This window comes from Tamandua tetradactyla, chromosome 16, assembly GCF_023851605.1.
Source record: "Tamandua tetradactyla isolate mTamTet1 chromosome 16, mTamTet1.pri, whole genome shotgun sequence".
Classification (NCBI taxonomy): domain Eukaryota; kingdom Metazoa; phylum Chordata; class Mammalia; order Pilosa; family Myrmecophagidae; genus Tamandua; species Tamandua tetradactyla.
Genome location: NC_135342.1, coordinates 1,902,466 through 1,925,045, shown reverse-complemented (window position 1 = coordinate 1,925,045; position 22,580 = coordinate 1,902,466). Strand labels below are relative to the sequence as shown.

Below are 22,580 nucleotides of genomic sequence, written 5' to 3'. Positions count from 1 at the left end.
GCATCGGCGGGGCGGGACTTCCGCCCCCTGTAGTGCGTCATCTCCGGCGGGGCGCTAGGGCCGTGTGGGCTGGTGGCTCACCTACTACCGATCCGGTAGGGACCCCGAGGAATGCAGGGCGCAGCTCCGCGTCTTCGTACCAGCCGGACCCGCATCGCGACCTTCATAACCCGGAGCCCCCTGGGCGTCCTCCGCGTCCCTGAACGCGGGGCCCGGCCTGGTGCGCGCTGCACGCGGGAGCCTGAGGCCTGGAGCGCGGCGGTCAGCCTGTTGGCACGCCCGGACCGTGCGGGGGTGAGGACGGCCGAGCCCGAGGGGCCCGCCTCTCCCTGCCCAGTCCACAGAGCCCCTGGATGGCGGCGGCCCTGCCGGACCCAGCGCAGGTGAGCGGAGGGCGTTTGGCAATGGCTGCTGCTCTCTTGGGTCTGAGCTCCTGGGAAGGCTGGAAGCCTAGAAAGTCCTGGGGTTTCTCTTTGCAGTTGTCATTTGCTTCTGGCAGGTGGAGCCGGCTCACCACTGACTTACAGGATATGTGACACGTGCCAGTCGGGGGTGGAAATAGGAACGACGCTGCCCTCCAGGGACTCCTGTCGCCCTTTAATGAATCCAGCCCACCCTCCACCACCATATGCCTACCTGATCTGCCCTGGCCGATCTCCGCCGGCTTCTCTCCGTTCTTCGTAGTTCGCTGATCTCCAGAAACCCCAACCTAACCTTGCTGAGTTCCCTTTCATCTTCGGTCTTTGCCCATGCGCTTCCCTCTGCCTGGGATACTGTCCCCATATATCTGCAAGGCAACTCTTTTCACATGATTCTAGCATCTGATTAGATGCCATTCTTTTCGAGACACCTTTCCTACCATTCCATGCCCATAGTCTGGCTTTCTGTGTGTGTAAGGTAACTGGCAAAAAAAATTAAGCTGCTGAGTTTAGTTTTTCCATTATGTTGTTGGAACAGAAAGGGAAAATAACAGTCATAACCAATGATAGCTGGCCTTCACTGAGTCCTTAGTGTGGACTGAGCAGTAGGCACTATGTATCATCTCATTTAATCTTCAGCTTCTTAGAATTAGGTTCTGTTATTATCACTGTTTCACACAGAGGAACTTAAGGTTCAGAGAGATTCACTTATTTGCCCAAGATTACGCAGCTATTGAGTAGCACTAACTAATAAGCTTGTGACTTCAGCTACTCTTTTCCCCACAAGGAGATAGGCCTGGGTGGACACCTGGCTTCTTTCCAGCAGGTGTTCTTGGGCATGAGGAGGGGAGGTATTCTGGGCATCCTGCAGGTAAAGGCAACGTATATTGGTGTTCATGCAGACCCCAGAGGGCCTGTGCAGGCTCCCCTCCACTTCTGGAGACATGTCCTGAGAGGGTGAAATGGAGTTCTTTTCTGGTTGTCTGTCCCACCAGTAGAGACATTGTGGCCCATCTAGGGCCTGGGTTGTCATGATCTTAGCCTGCAGTGTCCTGTCCTACACCTGTTCCCTGGTCCCGAAGTACTGGCCTTGGGGATGTGTGCTGTCAGCACTCAGGAAGGAAAATGAGGCTGATGTTTCATTGTGGAATATCCCTTGGAATCTGTGAGGCCCAAGGGAGGCCAGTGGTGCTGGGAGCTGGACCTCCTGAGGCAGTTGCCACCCTGTAGGTGCCTCTCCCATGAGATGGGTGATGACAGCTCTGCTCCTGTCCAGGTCCACAGAAGTATATTCAGGGTTGCTGAAATAGATTTAACCTGAAAAATTAGTGGAAAAGCTCTACGGCTTCATTACCGTGAATCCTTTGTGTTGAGGGAGGAATGTCGGTGTTACTCGGTTAGACCCTGGACCAGGAGGACATGTGTTCAGATTTTGCCTTTGCATGCAAGGCCTGCGACTCTGGGAATTGGTGGAGTTTGCTTGTGTTGTCTCTGCACCATGGAGGTGACAACCTCACAAGCTGTGGCCCGACACCTGTTTCTTTTATGAATATTTTTTCATATTCTCACAGCTTTTATTGGTGACTTAGGACAAATATTGATACATATTGATCTAGAAATCGAGTCTCAGAGAAATTTATCATTTCCAAGGTTACACAGCAAGAAAGTGTTGGTTTCAAAAGTTTGTATTCAAACCCCAACATCTGACTTCAGAGCTGGGGACTTCTAGTTGCTTCAGAGTGGCATGAAAAGCCCTCAAGCATGGAACAGGCACACAGTGAGGACCAGTGAAGCTCAGCTGCTGCCGCCGCCACCATAATCATCATCATTATTGTCATCCTCACCTCTGACATCTGCATGTCACAGTCCGTGCTGGATTGTCGTTGTCTTGTGTCATTCTCTAACAGCTTCCCACACAGGAGGCTTTTCTCTCCTATGCTATTGTGGTCTCACCAAAGCATCATCTGCACACAACTAGACCCAAGGCCTGAGTGATTGGGGCCTTGATTCTCTCTGTACTTTTATCGGTGGCACAGAGACGTGCTCTAAAAACAGCCCAAGACCAACACCAACACTACTCCCTGTTTTGTTTTTTCTTTTTTCACTTTCCAGGTATTGGTGACCTTCGAGGATGTGGCTGTGACCTTCACCTCGGAGGAATGGGGGCAGCTGGATCTGGCCCAGAGGGCCCTGTACCAGGAAGTGATGGTGGAGACCTGTGGGTTCCTGACCTCTCTAGGTAAGGCCTCAACACTCCACCGTAGGGGAGGCCACAGCCTTCTCCTTCACTCCACTCTCTTGCTCCAGCCCCAGCTGGCCTTGGGGCTCCACAGAGCCCACCCTCTCTCTCTCTAGAGGCACAGTCGTATCCTAGTCTCACCTCTTCCTGTCTAGTCTTCTTGAACCTCAGTCAGAGATTAATGTGAACAAACATATTGCCCTTCAAAATAGCTCACAGCCAAAGAAGAATATGTTGGATGGACAAGGAGGTGTCATAGAATCAAAAGGCCCCATGAGGGACAGATAGAAACTGAGAGAAAATGTGAATATTATGTCTTGATTTCCAGGATTCTTGTTCTTGCTTCTCTCTGTGGGTCTGCGCAGGGGTCTGTTTTTCCATGTTGGCCTTTTCTCCTTAGCAAGTTTGTAGCAGGTATTGGCCACCCTAGTCCATATTCTTTGAGATCTCCAAATTCCTTATCTTTACATTTCTGTACATTTTTTATATTGTTTTTGTTTTTTCTCTGCAGCCAGCCTTTGTGGGTGTCCATAAGGCCAGAAGTGGCCACCCAAGTCCACACTTCTCTCAGCCTCTCTGCCCAGTACCCAGCGCGGGCTCAGTCTCGGGTCCAGATTCTAGAGGAGTATATGACTGGCCCAGTTCGGTTGGGTCCAGTATCCTAGCAGCCAGTCAGCCGGTGTTGTAGGTTAGAGCTGTTCTTCAGCAACCCCCAGGAGGCTGTTCTCGGCAGTGCTACTAGTATTGTTCTAGATCACCGGTCTCGGTTGTGAAGCTTTTTTAATTCTCTCGTGTGCCCTCATGATCCTCTCTCGTTTCCTAAGGCCAGGACCACAGACCTCCACTGGTATGAGAAATCAGCTTTGAGCAGGGCTTTCCCATAGCAGTGATTTACTCCAGGAGACATTTGGCAATATCTGGGTGCATTTTTAATCTTCCTCTTTGGGGTGAGAATACCGGTAGCATCTAATGGGAAGAGGCCAGAGATGCTGCTAAATGTCCTTATAATGCACAGGACATTGTTATTGAGAAAAAGTCTGGGTTTAATGTTGAGTCTGTAACACCTTCTGGCTGTTGCTGATTTTTTTTTACCACAGACGGAACAGCCTCTGGTTCACAGCTCTGAACAGACTGCATGAACTCTCTGGAATTTAATAGGTTTGTTTTGAGTCCATTGTTATAATTTTGTAGTAAATTTCCATCAAGGCAAGTGCCTGCAGTTTTCCCGTTTACCAGGGTAATTGCAAGACTGCCTTTTCAAAGTAAAATCAATAAAATAATTAATGATTATCACAGCTAAATTTCCCTCAACATCGGCTACATTCTAATCCTGTGTCAGGCTTATTCCCTCGTGGGCTTCTCATGAGACCCCATCAGAGTCATGTATGGAAAATGCAGCCAATGCAGTGAGTCCCCCATGAGCTAATTTATTCAATTTAGAATATACACCTTCATTTTGAGTTGCTCTTCTCTGCATTTTTGGCAGTATAAGCCCTTTCTTTTGGGAAACATAGGAGGAGTGAATGATATTTGATGTTTGTATAAATGTCTGTGTTTGACCAAGTCAACTAGGAAGGTTTCCCAATTTTTAAATTTTTACTGGCTTGTGAAATGCTGGCATCAGAACACAGAGTCTGCCCTTGCCTCTGGCCCCCATTTGCTGAGAAGTGAATCCTCCTGCTCCCCCCTCCTACCCACTCCTGTGGCCCACTTTGAGGCTGCTGGCCCCACACAGGGCTGTGAGCTGTGGCTTCCTTATTGGAGCAATTGGGAGACGAGGGTCTGCAACAGAGCCTGGCAGCCCTGGGTAAGTAACTGAGACTTCCTGCCTCAGCTTTATTTTATGTAAAACGGGGTAATGAGTATATACTTCTCAGGAATGTTGGGCAGCTGTCAGCATACTGTAGGGAAAGGGCTCAGGACAAGGTCTGCTAATCGATGCCTAATGCATACCTTGCTGGTGCAGGTTGGCAACTGGGGTCCCCCCGGCCCTCTTTGCTGTTACTGATATAGTCGTGATCATCATCATTGTGCCTGGACTCAGCCCCTCTTGGAGTAGCATGGCGTAACCTCGTCATTAAATAGCACAAAGACATAGTATTAGGGGTTCCAGCTTGGCTTGGCCACTGACTGGCTACTGCTTTTCAGCAGTCACTTTATCTGCCTAAGCCTCAGTTACTTCAGCTAAAACATTATACCCATCTCAGTTCAGACCTTAGAGGTTGCTGGGAGGAAATCCTAAAATAAAGTCATCGAGTTCAGGGGCTGTAAGAGGAGCAATAAAAAACTTTGCTTACGATCTAAAACAAAAAGACTTAAAAGACTTAGAGCAGTGAAGACACACCTTTTTCCTGAATTAAATATTTTACATATATCAGTTCTTCTCTAAATTAGACCATAAATATAATTCAGTTTTTAAATGATACAATACATTAAAAGTGTTTGGCATACTCCCTGTGACATAATTGTTAGTTTTATCTTTACTACTAGTATTATAAATTTTTTGGTAGCAGGGGAAATTGATTAAGCACCTGGACTCAGAAGTCATACTTCAAAGAAGTCCTCACAGGAAATGACATTTGAATTGAGACCCAGAGAATTAGACTGAACTTAGTGGAACTTTTAGGAAAGAAACCACATCCCAGTAAAGGGACTGGCATGTGCAAAGGCCCTGAGTTGTCAGAGAGTGTAATTGAGCAAAGGGAAGGTCTCATTCACATTTTCACTGCCCACCACTGAGCTCACTGTCAGTCACGTAGTACACATCATTAAGCATTTGCTGAGTGTCGACTAAATGAATCTTAGGCAGTGGTTTAGGGTCTGCCAGTCAAGCCTTTTGTGGGCCCCATACCTGTCATTGTCTTCTCTACAGAGTTCTCATATCCTCCTCCCCATATGTAGATAAGTGTTTGGCTGCATCTAATAGACGACCAGTTTAGATCGGCTGCATCTGAAGACAGTTTACAATCTCACCTAATAAGAGTTGCAGAGTTGGGGCTGGCTCCCAACTTGGCGGATGACAATCCAAGTCTCTGTTTCTTTGCTTTCTCTTCTTTTCCTTAAACAGGTTCCCTCAGCAGGAGTTGCCAGGTGCTTCAGCAGGGTCAGCAGGCCCCCTCTTCTGGCCTTCTCAGAATAAACACTTTCTCTTCACAGAGAGCAACTGGCTTAGGTCACCTCCATGCCTCAGGCTACGATAACAGAGGATTCAGTCTGCAAGTGGAGGGAAACCTGCCAGGCTTTTTATCCTGCCCTGGAGTCCAAGATTACCTGAAGAGTTTTAAAAATTTTTGATGCCCAAGTCTCACCCTCAGAGATTTGGTTTCATTGTTCAGTGGTAGGAACACAGCCTCATTTTTTTTTAAACTCACTGTATGATTTCATTTATATAACATTTGTTCAAAAGACAAAATAATAGACCCTTTCATCTCATTAATATATGCTCACATTTATGGTAATAACTTCCCTGCTTTTCTTCTTGTTTTACTATTTAATTGTCCATCCCTAAATATTAGAGTACTTTTAACTTATATAATTAGAATCATGCAATATTTATTATATCATGTTTGACTTTGTTCATTTGTTTATTCAACGTAGTTTATAAGATGCATCTGTTGTTATGTGTATCTGTAATACTTTCATTTGCTTAGTTGTAATCTATTGACTAAGTATGTCACAACTTATCCATTCTTCTCTTGATGGGCAATTGGATTGCTTACAATTTTTGGCTACTTTGAATAATGCTGCTGTGAACATTCTTGGGCACGTCTTCTTATGAACATGTGCATGCATTTCTTTTGGGTAAATGGCTGAGTGGAATTACTAGGTCTTAGGGTATATTAGTTAGGGTTCTCTAGAGAAAAAGAATCAACAGGAAATACCCATAAATATAAAATTTAAAGAAGTGTCTCACGTACCATGGAAACGTAGAGTCCAAGATCCATAGGGCAGGCTGTGAAACTGAAGTCTCCGATGGAGGGTCTGGACGAACTCCACAGGAGAGGCTAGATAGAGAATGAGTCTCTTCTTAATCCTCCTTAAAAGCCTTCCATTGATTGAATTAAACATCACTCATTACAGAAGACACTCCCCCTGGCTGATTAGAAATGGAATCAGCTATGGATGCAGCTGACGTGATCGTGATTTAATTCTATGAAATGTCCTCATAGCAACAGACAGGCCAGCACTTGCCCAACCAGACAAACAGGTACCACCACCTGGCCAAGTTGATATGCGAACTTGACCATTGCATAGGATTGGACTATCTTTAACTGTTTTTCCAGAGTGATTGTACTAATTTTCATATCCAGCATATAGAAGTTCATATTGATTCACATTCTAACAGTTGATACTGTTTGTGTTTTGAATTTCAGCTGTTCTTGTGTGTTTACAGTGGTTTCTCATAGTTTTAGTTTGCATTTTTCCATTATTAAGGAGACTAAACATCTGTACATATATTTATTGGCTATTTGGATTTCCTCTTATGTTACCCATGTAGTTCTGATGGACGAGGAGCACTGACTTGGATTGTTAAAAAACACCTTATAGGAGGGGATCGTTTTCCCAAGTTCTCATGGGTATGTCTGAACAGTAGGAATTCCATAGAATGATGTCAGAGAACTGATGCTGTCTGAACTGCTAAGCACTACTGTCTACAGTCTTTGGAGCCCATGAAGGTATTTATGTCCTGAATTTTCAGGTCACAGATTAGTATTTTGTTTGTCCAGGTGGAGCAGCTTCATTCTGAGGGCTCTTCCCCATCCTGAAGTCTCAGGCTGGAATGAGAGGTTTCTTTATTTCTCATTTAAGTCTTGTCTCTCTGTCTGTGATCAGGATGTCCTGTTCCCACACCTGAACTGATTGATCAGCTGGAGCACAGGCAGAAGCTATGGACAGTGAAGAAAGGGCTCTCCCAGAATACCTGTGCAGGTAGGCAGCTAACGTCCAAGCAGGTGCATGTATGTGTGTATTGGGGGAATGGGGTTCCTTAGCCTACTGGCCACAAGCAGACCACTGACCTTGCTTTCCCTTTGGAAGCATTGTTTGTTATCTCTCTGGAGATTTGGGAGCCATGGAGCCTCTGAGCTTTGGTTCCTCTATCCTCCTGCCCTATCACAATCTTCACTGCTCCCCGGGAGGAATGATGTATATTAGGTAAGATCAGGCTCAGAGCTTCACCTGCTTGGGCTTAAAAACTGGCTTTGCCATGCCCCAGCCCTGTGACCCAGGGGAAGGTACGTGATCTTCTTTGCCTCGGTATATCAGTTTGTGTTAAAACTGATAGCTGTAATGGAAAACTCTGAAATCCTGGTCTTTGTGAATCAGTGGGGAGCTTGTATTCAAGGACCCAGCTGCCTTCCGTGGTCAATTATGCTTTTACAGTTATGCTGACTCAAATGAGAGCATTAGGAGAGAAGTCAAACCCAAGTCCACTCACATTCCACTGACAGGAACTAGGCATTTGACCCCACTTGGAAACATAAGACTGGGCATGGTGGTTGTGCCCAAGGAGAAGAGAAATGGTTTGGTGAACATCTGCATGATCTGCTACCCTCAGTCTATTCTGAAAAATATTAATAATGAGAGTTTCTATGTCTTGCTTTCAACATGTAATTAGATAATCCATGAAATTGCTTAGCACACATTCTGACCCATAGAAAGTGACTCAGCAAAACTCAGCTCTCGGTAGTAGTCATGTCATGGTGTTAGTCATAATGAATAATACTTGGCGTGGCCTTCCGGACTCTGAGGTAAAAGGGTCTTTCTTCTCTCCCAGTTACTCTCCTGTATTGTTCATTGCACGGTTTCCTGGCTTCTCAATCCACCCATCTTTCTTTTTTGTTTTGTTTTGTTTTTTAAATTTACTTATTAATTTAAAAAAATTTAACAAATGAAATATAGCATTAACATAGATACTCAGTAATTCACAACCACCCATCTTTCTGATTGTCAGTCAGACACTTAGAAACAGTCCCTGCCCAAATCTTCCTACTCTTCTGTTGTATAAAAACTCAAAGTGACATTTGGCCTTCTCTGCCCCACTTCTGGGCCACTGGAGCCCTGGAGTCTTCATACATGTTGACTGACACCACTTCAAAGTCATGCTCTCTCTCCTCTGTTGGTCCCTTGAGCTGTTCAGCCAGCTAGTGATACCTCCTTCCAGGCCCACTTCAATGCCTAAGAAAGAGCTTTTGATCCTTTCCATTCCTCCTGCATCCAAAGTATCAGGAAGTTGTGCTGCCATCCAAGCAGATAACAAGGCTAGGTATAACCTGCAGTCAGCACTCTCTGGTCCCAACATACAGCCATCTCAAATTCTGCTCAGTTTGCGTCTTACACCTGTCTCCCAAATCCCTCACCTCCACTCCTTCCATTAGACTCATCCCAACACAGGAGTCCAAGCTGTCCTCATCTTTGGCCTGCATGATGCCTGTAGACTCTAACCAGTTTCACTCTGTTCAGTGCTGCTGGTCAGCTCAGTTTCCCGCACCATCTCAGACACTCTCCACACACTCAGACCCTTTTCCAAACATTGACCAATCCCTTAGCCTCTGAAGTCTTCGCTTACAGCTACTGATGTGTCAGTTTATTTCATCTTGAAAATAGACTCTATGTCCTCATATTGCTTGATTCTCAACTTTACACATTTATCTCAGTTTTTCATATGTGTACCTTCCTTCTCACCTCCCTAGAGGAAGTCTTGCCCTGGCTATGGCCAATTCCTGTACCAGTCTAGATCATACCTTTTCAGGGAACTCACTGCTGTATTTATTCCCTGCCTCTTCTGTAAGCTTTATCCTTTCTCTAGTCAACATAATCATATCTGCAGGTTCCTTACATTTGAGGAAAATAAACAAATAGCATATGCAAATGATTTTTGTTGTTTCAGTCTCAATTATTTGTTCCATCTCATGTCTTAAAAACCATTCATTTTGGGTAGTAGTGAAAACACTACTGAGAATATTCTTATTTACGTTTTGGAGGGAGTATAAGCCCTGTTTCTGCTGGTACATGCTCAGGAGCGGACTGGCTGCGTCAGAGAGTAGGTGTGTGTTCACCTTGAATGGAAACTGCCAAAAAATTTGGCAGAGTGTCTGCACTATTTCAGGCCCTTTTGCTGTGTGCAGCACACCCTCATCAGCACTTCATCACATCACTCCCGTACTCTTTAAAGCCCAGTTGTGAGTTCCTCTACACCACAGCACTGAAGGCACTCTTGCTGAGGTCATTGCTGGCATCCAGACTGCCCAGTACAACAAAGACAGTAATAGTGATTAGTGGCCACAATCTCTTGCACACTCGTGCAGTGCCAGACACTTGGCTGAATGCTTCACAGTCATTTGCTCATTTAACCCTCAACTGTCACATGGAAGGCAGGAACTGAGAGCTTCTCAGTTTTTCGTATAAGGAAATTGAGGCTTAGAAGAGCTAAGTATTTTTTCCAAGATTATCTGATTTGGTACAGGAAGAATCTGAATTGAGCTGTTCTGGCTCCAGCACCTATACATTTAACCTTGGTATAAACTGAGTTCATGAGGAAGCACAGGCTTTTCATACTTCATCTGCACAACAGTCTGTAAGGGTAGCTTTGTTTTTACCTCTGTGATTTAGAAGAAAATGTTTGGAAGCTTATGGAATTTGAGTGTTTTGCCAAAGGCCACAGAGGTAGTATGGGGTGCTGCTGGAATTTGATGCTGAGGTGTTTCTCCCAAGTGATCATGAGCTTAGTCATAGTACTCAAGTGCCTCTAAATTCTTTTACTGGACCTCAGGTGTACAGATTTGGATTGATCATAAGCCTTGGTTTATGATGCATTGGCATCATTGGCCCTGATTTAATTAATTAATTAATTAATTGAATATTCATTTCTTCTTAAACTAATGTACTGAATAACGTTGGCCAGCCCACAACTGAGAGCATTGCTCATACCCACCCTCTCTCTGTGTGCTTTGCTCCTTTCTGGTGCCCATTCCTCCTCTACAGTTAGTCGTTTGCCTGAATTAGAGGATTAGCATCCTATTTCTTTTTTGGGTGTGAAAGGTTTTACATGTAAGTTCAGTTTCATTATATCAATATATGGCTATTCAAATTGTTTCTTCTTATGTTGATTTTGGTCACTGTCTTTCAAGGAATTTGTCCATTTCATTTTAAGTTGTCAGTCCAATATTTTTCAAAATAATTTTATGCTACCTGGGTGTGTGTGTGTATGTGTGTGTGTGTTTGTCTGCCTAGATGGTGTATTGTGTATTTGTAGTTTTTTTTGAGCTTCTTAAAAATGGGGTTACAGGTGATGTTTTCTGGGATATGTTGTTTTTTATTTGATATTGTTTCTTAAATTCATGATCCATGTAACGGTAGTTTGTTCATTTTTTTTTCTGCTACACAATATACCATTGCATGTCTAAAGCACTGTGTATTTGTCTGTTTTCTGGCATGTGTAATTATTTACGGTTTTTCATTCCCACACAATTTTGCCATGGACGTTCATATACATACTTCTGTTGCTCACGTGCAGGACTTTCTCATGGCAATATTATGAGGCATGGGATTATTGGGTTATGGACTGTCCTAATGTTGACCTTTACAAGATAATGCCCATCGTATTCTAAAGTGGTTTATATCAATTTCTACTTCCACCAGGAAAGTGAAAGTTTCCAGTGATTCTTATCCTGTCCAACATTTGATATTATAACAGTCCTTAATTTTTGCCAGTCATGTGGGAACAGCATGGTAGTTCATTGTGGCCTTGATTTACATTTTCCTTCTGTTAAGGATGTTGAGCACTATATCACATGATTTTTGAACAGGCTATATCTTCTGTGAAATGTCATTTCATGATAATTGCCTTTTTTCTATTAACTTGTATGCCCTTCTCTTTTTGATTTTTGGGGATTCTTCATACATTTCTGAGACTAATCTATCAGTTTTATGTGCTGCAAATATATTCTTCTAGATATTAATCTTTCCTTCACTCTCTCTAGACTATCTTTTGTTGAACAATTGTGATGTTAGTATAGTCTAATTTATGTCTTTTCCTTTATAATTGGTGATTTTGTGTCCTAATGAGAAAATCTTGCTTAACCTCAACGCCAGAAGATATTCTTGTTTATTTTATACTAAAATAAACTTTAAAACTTTGTCATTTGACAATTATCTTTATTGAATGGAGGATAATTTTTAAGTACAGTGTGAGTTAGGAATCCAATTATGTTTTTCCCCATGTGCATAACCAATTTTTATAGCTCCAGTTACTAAATAGTCTCTGTGAGCTGCTATGCCTTGTCTACTGTATACCAAAGCTGTATATGTGTGAATCTATTTCTGATAGATTTTATTATTTTTTCATTGCCATATTTTCTTATACCTGTGCTGATATCACATTTCCTTGATGTCTGTAATTTCAAAGTAATTCTATTGTCCAATAAGGTAGGTCTGCTCTCTGTTTTTCTTGAGGGATCTTTTTGGTCTTTGTTCTTTCATAAAATTCTAGAGTCAACTTGTGAAGTTCCATGGTGTGCCCAGTTAGAATTCTATATGAAGGTCTGTTAAATTTATTGTTGATTTAGGTAGAATTTCCAACTGTATATTATAAAGCTCTCCATTTAAATAGATCTTTTTTATTGTCGTAAGGTAAATTTTATAATTTTCTCCATTAGACTGGCTGTAATTTTAGTCATTTCATGTAGTTGTTTCTCAGGCACACTGTACTCAATATGTCTATCCAGATCCTTCTCAGTTTCACTCTGTAAGTCCTGCCTGGGAGTGACAGTGGCCATCCCCACTGTCCCTTAAGTCAGAACCTTGGGAACCAGCTTTCCATTGCACCCACGTGTCTGCCTTCTCATCACTACCAGCCTCTCATGCGCTGCAGTTCCTGGGACTTGCTGAAGACTCTTTGGCTCTGTGTCTTTTGTGTCCTAAGGCTACAGTGCCTTTCTCATCTGGCAACTTCTACCTCTCCATTAGAGCTCAGCTCATGAGGCACCCCCTCTGGGAATCTCCCTGATTTCTTCCTGTCTCCCCTGGGCTGTGTTAAGTCCCCTTCTCTAGGCTCTGAGAGCATCTTCAGATGTCCTGACTTAGAACAAACTTGCCACAAACACTGTCATCATTACTCTGTCTAGCCATCTCCAGTCTTGACTGTGAGCAAGATTCTCTGTTTCAGGCCTCTGTCCCCTGTCACAGGCTGTTCCTCTGGACTTCTCTCTAAAGATTTTAAGAGAATAGACCCAGAGAAGAAAGAAATGGCAAGCCTGGGATTCAGAGATATCAAAATACAGTAGACACAGAGGCACCATTTCCTTCCGTCTTCATGAGCTCACCAAAATGGTGATTTTGTTTCTTCTGTTGCCATTACTAACAGACCTTTGTCTGTTTGTATTCCCTTCAGGAGACTGTGCAAAACCCAAGATAATAGAATCTACCACATCCCATCTGGCCTTGTCTGAGGAAGTCTCACAACAGCAAGTATTGCGACAGGGTTTCTCAAGGAATTCCAGGTTGGGGCAGGCCACTTATCAAAAGGCACCATTGAAAATTCAAGAAGAGAACTTGAGGCCAAGGATAGACCCCCAGAAAGAAATATTCCTTGGAAACAGAGGCCCTGAAGTCAGTGGTGCATGGATGGACAAAAATGTGCACTCAAGTGTTGTACAGGGTCAAGTCTCTCCAGAAGATGCTATCAATGAACATGACTCAGGTGGATCAGGTGAAGATCCCTTGATTCACAAAGGAAAAAATCTCTGTAAATGCAAGGAATGTGGGAAAGAATTTAGCAAGAATTGCCTCCGTGTTCAACATGAGCAGATTCACACCAGCATGAAATGCTATGAGTGCACAGAGTGTGGGAAAACTTTTAGCAAGAGCACACACCTCCTTCAGCACCACATCATCCATACCGGGGAAAAGCCCTATAAGTGCTTTGAGTGTGGGAAGGCCTTTAATCGCAGGTCACACCTTACACGGCACCAGCGTATTCATACTGGGGAGAAGCCTTATAAGTGCAGAGAATGTGGAAAGGCCTTCACCCACCGCTCCACTTTTGTCTTGCATAATCGTAGTCACACAGGAGAAAAACCCTTTGTATGCAAACAATGTGGGAAAGCCTTTCGTGATCAGCCAGGCTTCATTCGACACTACATCATCCACACTGGTGAGAAGCCTTATGAGTGCACTGAGTGTGGGAAAGCCTTCAGCCGCAGGTCATACCTCACATGGCACCAGCAGATTCACACTGGAGTGAAACCCTTTGAATGCAACGAATGTGGGAAAGGCTTTTGTGAGAGTGCAGACCTCATTCAGCATTACATCATCCACACTGGGGAGAAGCCGTACAAATGTATGGAGTGTGGGAAGGCCTTCAACCGCAGATCACACCTCAAGCAACACCAGCGGATTCACACTGGGGAGAAGCCCTATGTGTGCAGTGAATGTGGAAAAGCCTTTACCCACTATTCCACTTTTGTCTTGCATAAAAGGACTCACAGTGGAGAAAAACCTTTTGAGTGCAAAGAGTGTGGGAAAGCCTTTATTGATAGGGCAGACCTTATTCGACACTACAGTATCCACACTGGAGAGAAGCCTTATGAATGCATTGAGTGTGGTAAGGCCTTCAACCGCAGGTCGCACCTCACAAGGCACCAGCGGATTCACACTGCAGAGAAGCCCTATGAATGCATCCAGTGTGGGAAAGCCTTTTGCCGGAGCACCAACCTCATCCGACATGCCGTCATCCACACTGGAGAGAAGCCTTATGAGTGTACTGAATGTGGAAAGGCTTTTAATCGCAGCTCATCCCTCACTCAGCACCAAAGGATTCATATTGGGAGAAACCATATCAGTGTAACAGATGTAGAAAAACCTTTCCCAAGTGGGCAGACTTCAGACAGTATTCCCGAACTCCTATCGAGGAAAGACTTCTTGAATGTAATTACGAAGGGAAATCTTTGGTCAGAGGAAACATCTTACTCAGCATCTGATCATTCACACCAAAGAAAAATCCCACAAGGGTCATCACTGTGAGAAAGTGTTGTGTGACAGATTATCATTTGTCATCCAAAGAGTCGTGTTAGAAATTGACCCCACCAATATTGTACGCATGAGAATTCATCCAGAAGAGAGACCCAGTAGTTACTGTGCATTTAGGGAAACCATCGACTTCATCTTTCTTCTTAGTTTACTCTGCAAAGTTATCTTAAGAATATATTTTTCAAAAAAAGAAGGCATAGAAGAAAAAAGAGAAAGAAATACAAACACAGCTTCTTTCAGACATCCCTGCCAGCCTTTTGACATTTTCTCATCCCTTCCTGATTTTATTTGGTGAGGGGAGAGTGTTGTTTCAGAGGTAAATTGGCTTCATCCCCTTTGTTGTAAATATATTACTCACGGCAGGGTAGTTAGATAGTTGAGGGTAGATCTGAAAACATTTCTTGAAAGCTTTCCTTGTTCTACAACATTGGGTCTTAAGGAGTATACATCTCTGAGAAATGCAAAGGTAATTATGTATCACTTTGAATCCTTAGAGTCTTTTATTTGACCATATGTGTAGTCTTACATCACCAATATGAACAGAAGCTGTTTTGTGTTCCTTTAACCTGTGCCTTTATTGTGAATACTCTTTTCTGTAAAGAATTATTTGTGGTAGTCCATTTCTTGGTTCTTTCTACACTTCTATTGATCTGTGTGTCTAAACTTCTGCCTCTACCATCATACTGTCTTGATTATTCTATTTGTTAATCTTAAAATGTTAATCTTATGACTGCTTTCACTTTATACTGTATTTTAAAAATTGACTTAGCTCTCATAGTTCTTTGGATTTCTATGTAAATTTTAGAATATACTAGTCTGTATACCCAAAATATCCTGTTGGGATTTTGACAGGAATTATATTACACCTCTTCAGGCCTTGGTGTCCAGAGTTTCTATTGGGGCTCATGTAGACATAATTGACGTACTTCAGTCCCTGGCCCTTCCAGAGGTCGCATTGATACAGTGGACCCATGAGTTGACGTAAAAGGCCAAGTCTTTCTTTGGACAAGAAAAATTCTTTACTATACAGGCGTCTCCAGGCCCTTGGCAAAGCGAGCATATTTGAGCATCTACATTTAGTTTAGCATTTATATAACAGGTACAGTGATAGTATCAGTATGAAAACATACCTCACAGTTGGAGCAGCCCGTGAGGAATAGAGATAGATTTAAAGAAACAACTTTCTAGCCAGTAAAGCCATTACATATAGTTTCATATTTCTGGTACTATTGTGATTCCTTTTCTCCCCTTAATCTACTGTTGTTTGTATCTTATGATCGAATGTAGAACAAATTAGCTGATGGCTAGCTAAATCCAACTCTTCCTCAGGCCAAGCTGAGGAAGCTTGAACTGGGTCTCCCCATACATTAATCATCAGCAAAACAATTATCAATTATCTTAAGATTTGTTTACGTAAGGTAGTTGAGTCAGTAATACCAGTGTTATGTTGTATCACAGTACAGCAGTAGATGTAACCTGAAAAGTAAGGGTCAGAAGATACTGGCATATTACTACCATCCCACTCAATCATTAACAATTGGTCCAGTTCATATCATATTGTAGAACAAAAATGTCTTCCAGAAAAAGCCATTCACATTTGTAGGTTTCTGTTCAATTTTGTCAGGTTCCCAAAACAGATTGCCTCCAGAAACCTGTGGCTTCACCTTTCCAGGCATCTGGTATAATTGAGCTAAGACAATATTATCTCTTGCCCTGAGATTTTCTCAAGGCACTAATGTAATACTGGATTTCCTTCATTGTATAACCCGTGTATGCATTCTGTAACCTTCAACTACTGTTTCTCTTCTCCACTCATTGGTTTTTAACCAGATTTCTACCTTTCGAAAGGGCATTAGATTTGGCCACTATGCTAGTCCAGATTGCTTGCCGCAGTATTAATCTATCAAGTGTCACCCCCTAAATACCCTCCCATTTATATAGGATAGGATTACATAGGTGCAGAATTAGTGGGCTATGTCAGCCACTGCATACAGCTGTGTTCACTGTCTGTCCAGTTTTGCCAGATGGTATGAAGGCAGGACTTCTGGCCTTGCCATCATTAGAAGCACAGGTGATAGATCTGTGCTCGCTGGCTATGGTGGCTGGGGCATTGGACTGGGACCTCTCCAAGTGGCTCTTCGGGCATGAGCAGAAATTTCAGTCAGTAGGATAGGCCCACCTTCATGCCTGGGACCAAGAAGCAACCTTTTCCCAGAACAGCAACTCTCTCAGACTCTGTCCCTGACTGTGGGACCAGCAGCCTCATGGGGTTGTCCGCCAGGTCTCTCCCAGAGCAGAATGCTCTCAGGCTTCTACACCCTTGCCCTGTCCTTGGCACCCAGGGGGGTACCTGGGACCTTGCCCACATTTTAAACAGGGAAAGTTGAGGCTCAACTGTTATGGCCATCCAGAAGTCACCTACCAAGGGCAGGGAGTGAGGTCTGCTGAACCTGAGGAACCCGCCTTCACTGCCAGCTTACCATGGCCTTGATGTGTCCACAGGGTCCCATGATGGCGGAGATGTCACTGATGGTCTTGGCTCAGGTGAGCACAGTCCATGTCCTCAGCCCCTTGGACCTTCACCCTCATGGTCTTGGACCATCTGTAAGGAATGTGCTCTCTTGAATTCTTCCCTCCTCTTCTCTGTACACTTGTAGCTGGGGTCCCTTGGGAAGTGGCTCATTCTCACCCAGGGAACTGAATCCAGGCCAGGGGTTACATGGAGAGGTTCCTGGTTCTGGCAGTCAATGGCATGTGCAAAATGCCATGTGAGGATGCTGGGAGATTGTGGTGCTTCGCTGGATGGTCACCCTCCCCTCACCTAGAACAGATCTCATGGCCACAGACACATTGCCCTTAGCCATACATGTTCCCTGGTCTTTAAAGATTGATGTTTCACGGTCCCATGATGCCAGGACTCTGTTATGAAAAAGTGGCTCATTGTCGAATCTCCCAAGGAGGCTGCAAGAAGCAGGGGGAGTTCAGAGGGATAGGCAGCTGGGCCAGATGGCCCCCTAGAAGCCCTTCCTATGAGCTGAGTGATGTCTCCTCTCCTCTACCCATGTGGCTGACATGCATTTATCAGTAACAGTGAGTGGAACTGCTTTGCATCCTTTTCACTGAGAATTCACTGTGGAGGTGGAGGAATATGAGGCTTCCATCAACCCTGGATCACCAGAGCCTTGGATCCCTCTGGCCCTTTGCATATGACCAGCGACAGGCTCTCTTCCTATCCACCTGCACCCAAGACCAATGCCGCTGCCTCTGATTTTCCAGGCATTGGTGACCTCACCTGGTGTGACGTTTACCCAGGAGGATTGGAGACAGCTTAACTTAGGCCAGAGGACCCTTTACTGGGCAGGGATGCTGGAGACCTGCGGGCTTCTGGTTTTGCTGGGTAAGTCTTCATATCTCCTCCCTGTTTTTCCCTGATGCCTGCACAGTTGTACCTTGTTCTGAGGACTGAACCCTTAGGAAACTTGTTTGTGTAGAAGGTGATTTTAGGGGGTGTCCAGGTGTGGCATCAACTGGCATGGATGTACACCCTGAGGAAGCCACTGTTTCCCCGTTTCTTTCCAACCTCTTGATTGGTGAAAGTCTAGGGTCAGTGGTAAGTCATGGATGGTCCCTTAATTGTTGTTCATTTCCCTTGTCAACAGGGTGTGAGGGCCAAGTCACAACCCTGAGCTGTTTATATTAGCTCACCTAGTGTTATTTTTGTTTCATTGTTGTGTCCATTTGGGGCCAGTGAAATTGTTTTCTCTATTTACTGGTTGTATGAGACTCCCTTTTAGAATAGGTCTATTCAGGAAAAGTAAAAGGTGGGTCAGTTTAAATAAAAGCAGTATTAATAAGGGTCACAGCTGAGTACTGCTCACACATCAGGCCTGTTACAGGCACTGTCCATGTCACTTGTTTAATTCTTCTGAGCTCCACATTCTCAGGAAAGTAAGAAAAATGCAGCCAATTCAGAGTCCCTTCTAAAGCTCAGCTACTCCATTTAGAAGACAATCTTCCTTGTAAGAAGGATCTCTGTGTTCTTTAGTGGTAAAAGTCCTTTCTTTTGTGAGCTGTTGGTGAGAGAACAGAGGCTGCTGCTCCCTGACTGGGTGTGGATTGGCAGTTAGCCCCTGCTGCCATTGGCACCATCTTTACCAGCATTGCCAGCAGCAGTGGCAGTGGCAGTGACCCCAGACTTCATGCCTTCTGGAGCAACATTATGTAGCTTTTTGGTTAAGTAGTCCAAGCACCAGGGACAGACCTAGTTCCTGTTGCGGCTCAGCCACCCTCACTTAGCAAATCACTTTATCTCCTTTAGCTTTTGTTTGTGCATCTATACAGTTCTACCTATAACAATACCTTTTTCAAGGGGACTCTGTGAGGAAAACCAAAGATGGAATCATTTAGTGCAGGGCCTACAGGATGACCTGTGTAACCCTTTACTCAGGATCCTCAAAAGATTCTGATCCCTAGACTGTGCTCTTGAATGAGAAGATGCAATATCTTAAGTAATATAAATTCTCCAAATTCCTGGCTTTCATTAATTTTGTAAAATCGTAATGTACTTATAATCCTTGGCATAGTCCTTGTGGCATGGGTGTTAGCTTTGTTAACTTAGTTAGCTTCGGTCTTTCTTTTGGGATTTAACATTTCATGGTAGCAGGGCACTGTGACTGAACACTTGGATTTGGGAGAAAGTATACAAATCTGGCCCTGGCATGTGTTAGCTGTGTGCTGTAAACTGCTTCCTGTGTGCTGGGACCTCCACTACCTCATCCCCACCTCTGACCGCTCCTGGAGATGTAGACTGAAATGTTGAACAGCCTGCGCAGGTCCTTCCAAAGGGCTGTTCTCTCATCTATGGCTTGGCGTCCTCTTTAGGCTAATGTGGTTGCTGGCATCATTCAGTTCTTAGCAGGCTGTCAGCCCGGGGCCCCAGTTTTTCTCTGGCTGTCAGCCAGGGACTGCCCCCATTTCCCTCCCATATGGCCCTCTCCATTGGCAATGCACAGCATCTCACCTGCTTCTTCAGAGTCCTTAAGAGAGAGTGTGACTCCTGCAAGAAGTATCATTACTCTGTCTACCCACCCCAGGCCTGGATTGCGAGGAGCAGTCTCCCGATTCCAAACTCTCTGCTTGGATTTCCCTTTAAGTGTGTCGAGTCCAAAAACCAAAAGAAAGAAATTGTAAACCTGGGTTTCAGACATGTCAAAATACAGCAGCTTTTTTGTTTTCTCCAAATAAATCGGATCTTTAAAGTTTAAAAAAAATATAGCAGCCATGAGGGGCACTATTTTCATCCTCATTTTCTCACTGAAGTGGTGATTGGGTTTCTTTTTCGTTGGCATCACTAACGGCCTTTTGTGTATCCATTTCCTTTTAGGTGGAGAAACTTAACTAAGACCAGAAAACCTACCACTTCTCAGCTGTGCTTGTCTGTCGGAGCCTCACTCAGGTTGCAGCTAACTGAGGGAGTGTCACGGGTGAGGTTGGACAAGCCAAGGAATGGGATGGACATCACCATTATGGGAGGAATGTGCAGTGGCAGTTTCTCAGAAGGAGAACCTCTTCAGGCAGATGAGCCCTGAATACAGTGGTTTGGACCAGATGATAGTATGTGCTCAAGAGTTTTGCTGAAGTAGGTATTTCCAGGTCGTGCACTCCATGAATGCGACTGCAGAGACCAAGTAAAGACCCTGTGATCTATGCAGGGAAGAACCCCTAGAAGTGCAGGGGATACAGCCAAAGGCTTAAATGTTTACATCTTTTTCCACATCAATGGATTCATGCTGGAAGGAAGCCCTATGAATGCAGTGAGTATGGGAAAGCCTCTTGTGAGAGGGCAAATCTTAGTTGACATGTGAAGATTCACACTGAGGAGATGCCATTTGAGTGCTTCCAGTGTGGGAAAGACTTAACCCACTAATCTGTTTTATCTTGCATAATCGGAGCCACACAAGAGAAAAAACATATCCTGTGCAAAGAATGCAGGAAAGCCTTTTGGATTAGGCAAGTCTTCCTTCAACAATAGGTCATTCTCACGGGAGAGAAGCCCTACAAGGGCAATGAACCTGGAAACGCTTCATCCTCCTAACTTTTCTGGCATGCTGGAAGCCACACTAGAGAAAAACACTTTGAGTACAAAGAATACAGGAAATCCTTTTTTGACAGTGCTTCGCTAATTCAACACATGAACAGTCACAGTGGGGAGAAATCCTATGAGTGCAGTGAATGTGGAAAAACTTTCAGCCTTAGCTCATCCCTCACTGGACACCAAACGCTTCAGGCTGGAGAGAAACCCATGAGTTTAAGAAATGTGGAAAGGTCTTTTGCAAAGGGTCTACCTCAGTCAACATCAGAGAACTCAAACTTAATAAAGACGTTTTGAATGTAACTACTGAGAAAATCTTTTGGCCGGAGAAAACATATCACTTGCCATCTGAGCATTTATGGTAAAGAGCAGTTGAGTGAGGAGGCCTTCTGAAGCACAGTATCACTTCTTGTCGTTGAGAGTCATCTTGGAAATTGACCCAGCCTAGAACTTTATTTTACATCTGAGAATTTATAAAGGAGAATAAACAGTAGCATTTGCCCCAATACAAAAACCTTCAGCTACAGCTCAAACCATAGTTTATACTGAAAAGCCATCTCAGGAATATTAAATGAATGAATGGATACTAAATGAATGAATGGATGAATGAATAAGGAAAAGGAGAAGTAAAAGGAAAAGAAATGCATCCACAGCTTCTTTCAGGTTTCTGTGACAATTTTATGACAATTTATTTTCAATTTGGTTTTCTTTGTTAAGTTTGTTGGGGGGCGGGGGAGCGCTTTAGGTAAAAGGACTTTGCCCCCTTCATTTAACTTAATATAGACTTTCTGCCATCCAGTGTCAAGAGAGTTAGACAGATGAGGGCAGCTCTGCTAACATTTATTGGAATCCTTTGTTCTAAAACTTGTCTCTCCATTAAGGAGAATAAATCTTTATGATAAATATGAAGCCTTGAGGTTATGAAGTACTAGAACCTCATAAGAAATTCGAATACTAAAAATAGTGTCACCTAAAATTATTTTCTGTGTAAGGAGATAAGGACACATATATGAATAGGTACATTTTACTGCACCACTTATGGCAGTTAAAAGGCTCTGATTTCTAGAAACAACCCCTTTCTTCAGGTTATTTTAAACATCCAGCATGCTCACTTCTTCTTGAGTCCTGATCTACCTGATTGCTTTGGTTTTCCCTGTGACCTGATAGGGCTCGGGTATCTGTGTGGCCTTCCCAGATAAATCCTAATTCTTCCCTCTGAGTGAATTTTCTGTTTTTTTAATCTCTAGATGGGTTTTTTCAAGTCGACTGCTGCAGTTTTATAGGGATTAAGTTAAACAAACAAAATAAAATACATTCAAGTTAAATTCATGGTAGACTCAGAAAACAAACACAAAAGAATCTCAATACTGCCAAGTGCTGCTGTAAAGAGAAGAGGTTGGAATTTAACAGGTGAATGGAGATGTATATGTGCGGGTTTGTGTGGATTTCACAGCTGCTGTCAAGGGCTTATTCCCATGATACTCTTATGGGGCAGTTGTTTTGAAATTCATCATTTGGGATTGACTTTGAGGCTAGTTTTGAGCCATGTAAGGTGATTGATCATTGTTAAAAGTACTGTATAGAAAGATACCCAAATAATCATGTCGTCAGTTTGAGTCTACCTCAGAACCTTGTCAGTGACCAAATACATAGTTCTACACAACCATTGATGGCAAAACCCATCAGTTTTACTATATAACAGTATCACACATGCACCTCTGAATGACTTAATAGTCACAATATTTATATATTTTAATGAATTAATAATAGTTTCCTATTCTTTTCGAAAGAGAGTTTCTCTTGG

General features: G+C 43.6%; 1 protein-coding gene across 1 annotated transcript; it reads left to right on the top strand.

Moving 5' to 3' along the window:
• Positions 1-29: 29 nt before the first annotated feature.
• Positions 30-21,422, top strand: LOC143658555 (uncharacterized). The gene is given in 7 exon segments (XM_077130638.1): positions 30-383; positions 2,532-2,658; positions 7,492-7,587; positions 13,049-14,466; positions 14,469-17,229; positions 17,962-18,082; positions 20,069-21,422. Coding segments are annotated over 5 exon segments (1,839 nt in total). The 5' UTR covers positions 30-353; the 3' UTR covers positions 14,637-17,229; positions 17,962-18,082; positions 20,069-21,422.
• The last annotated feature ends 1,158 nt before the right edge of the window (positions 21,423-22,580 follow it).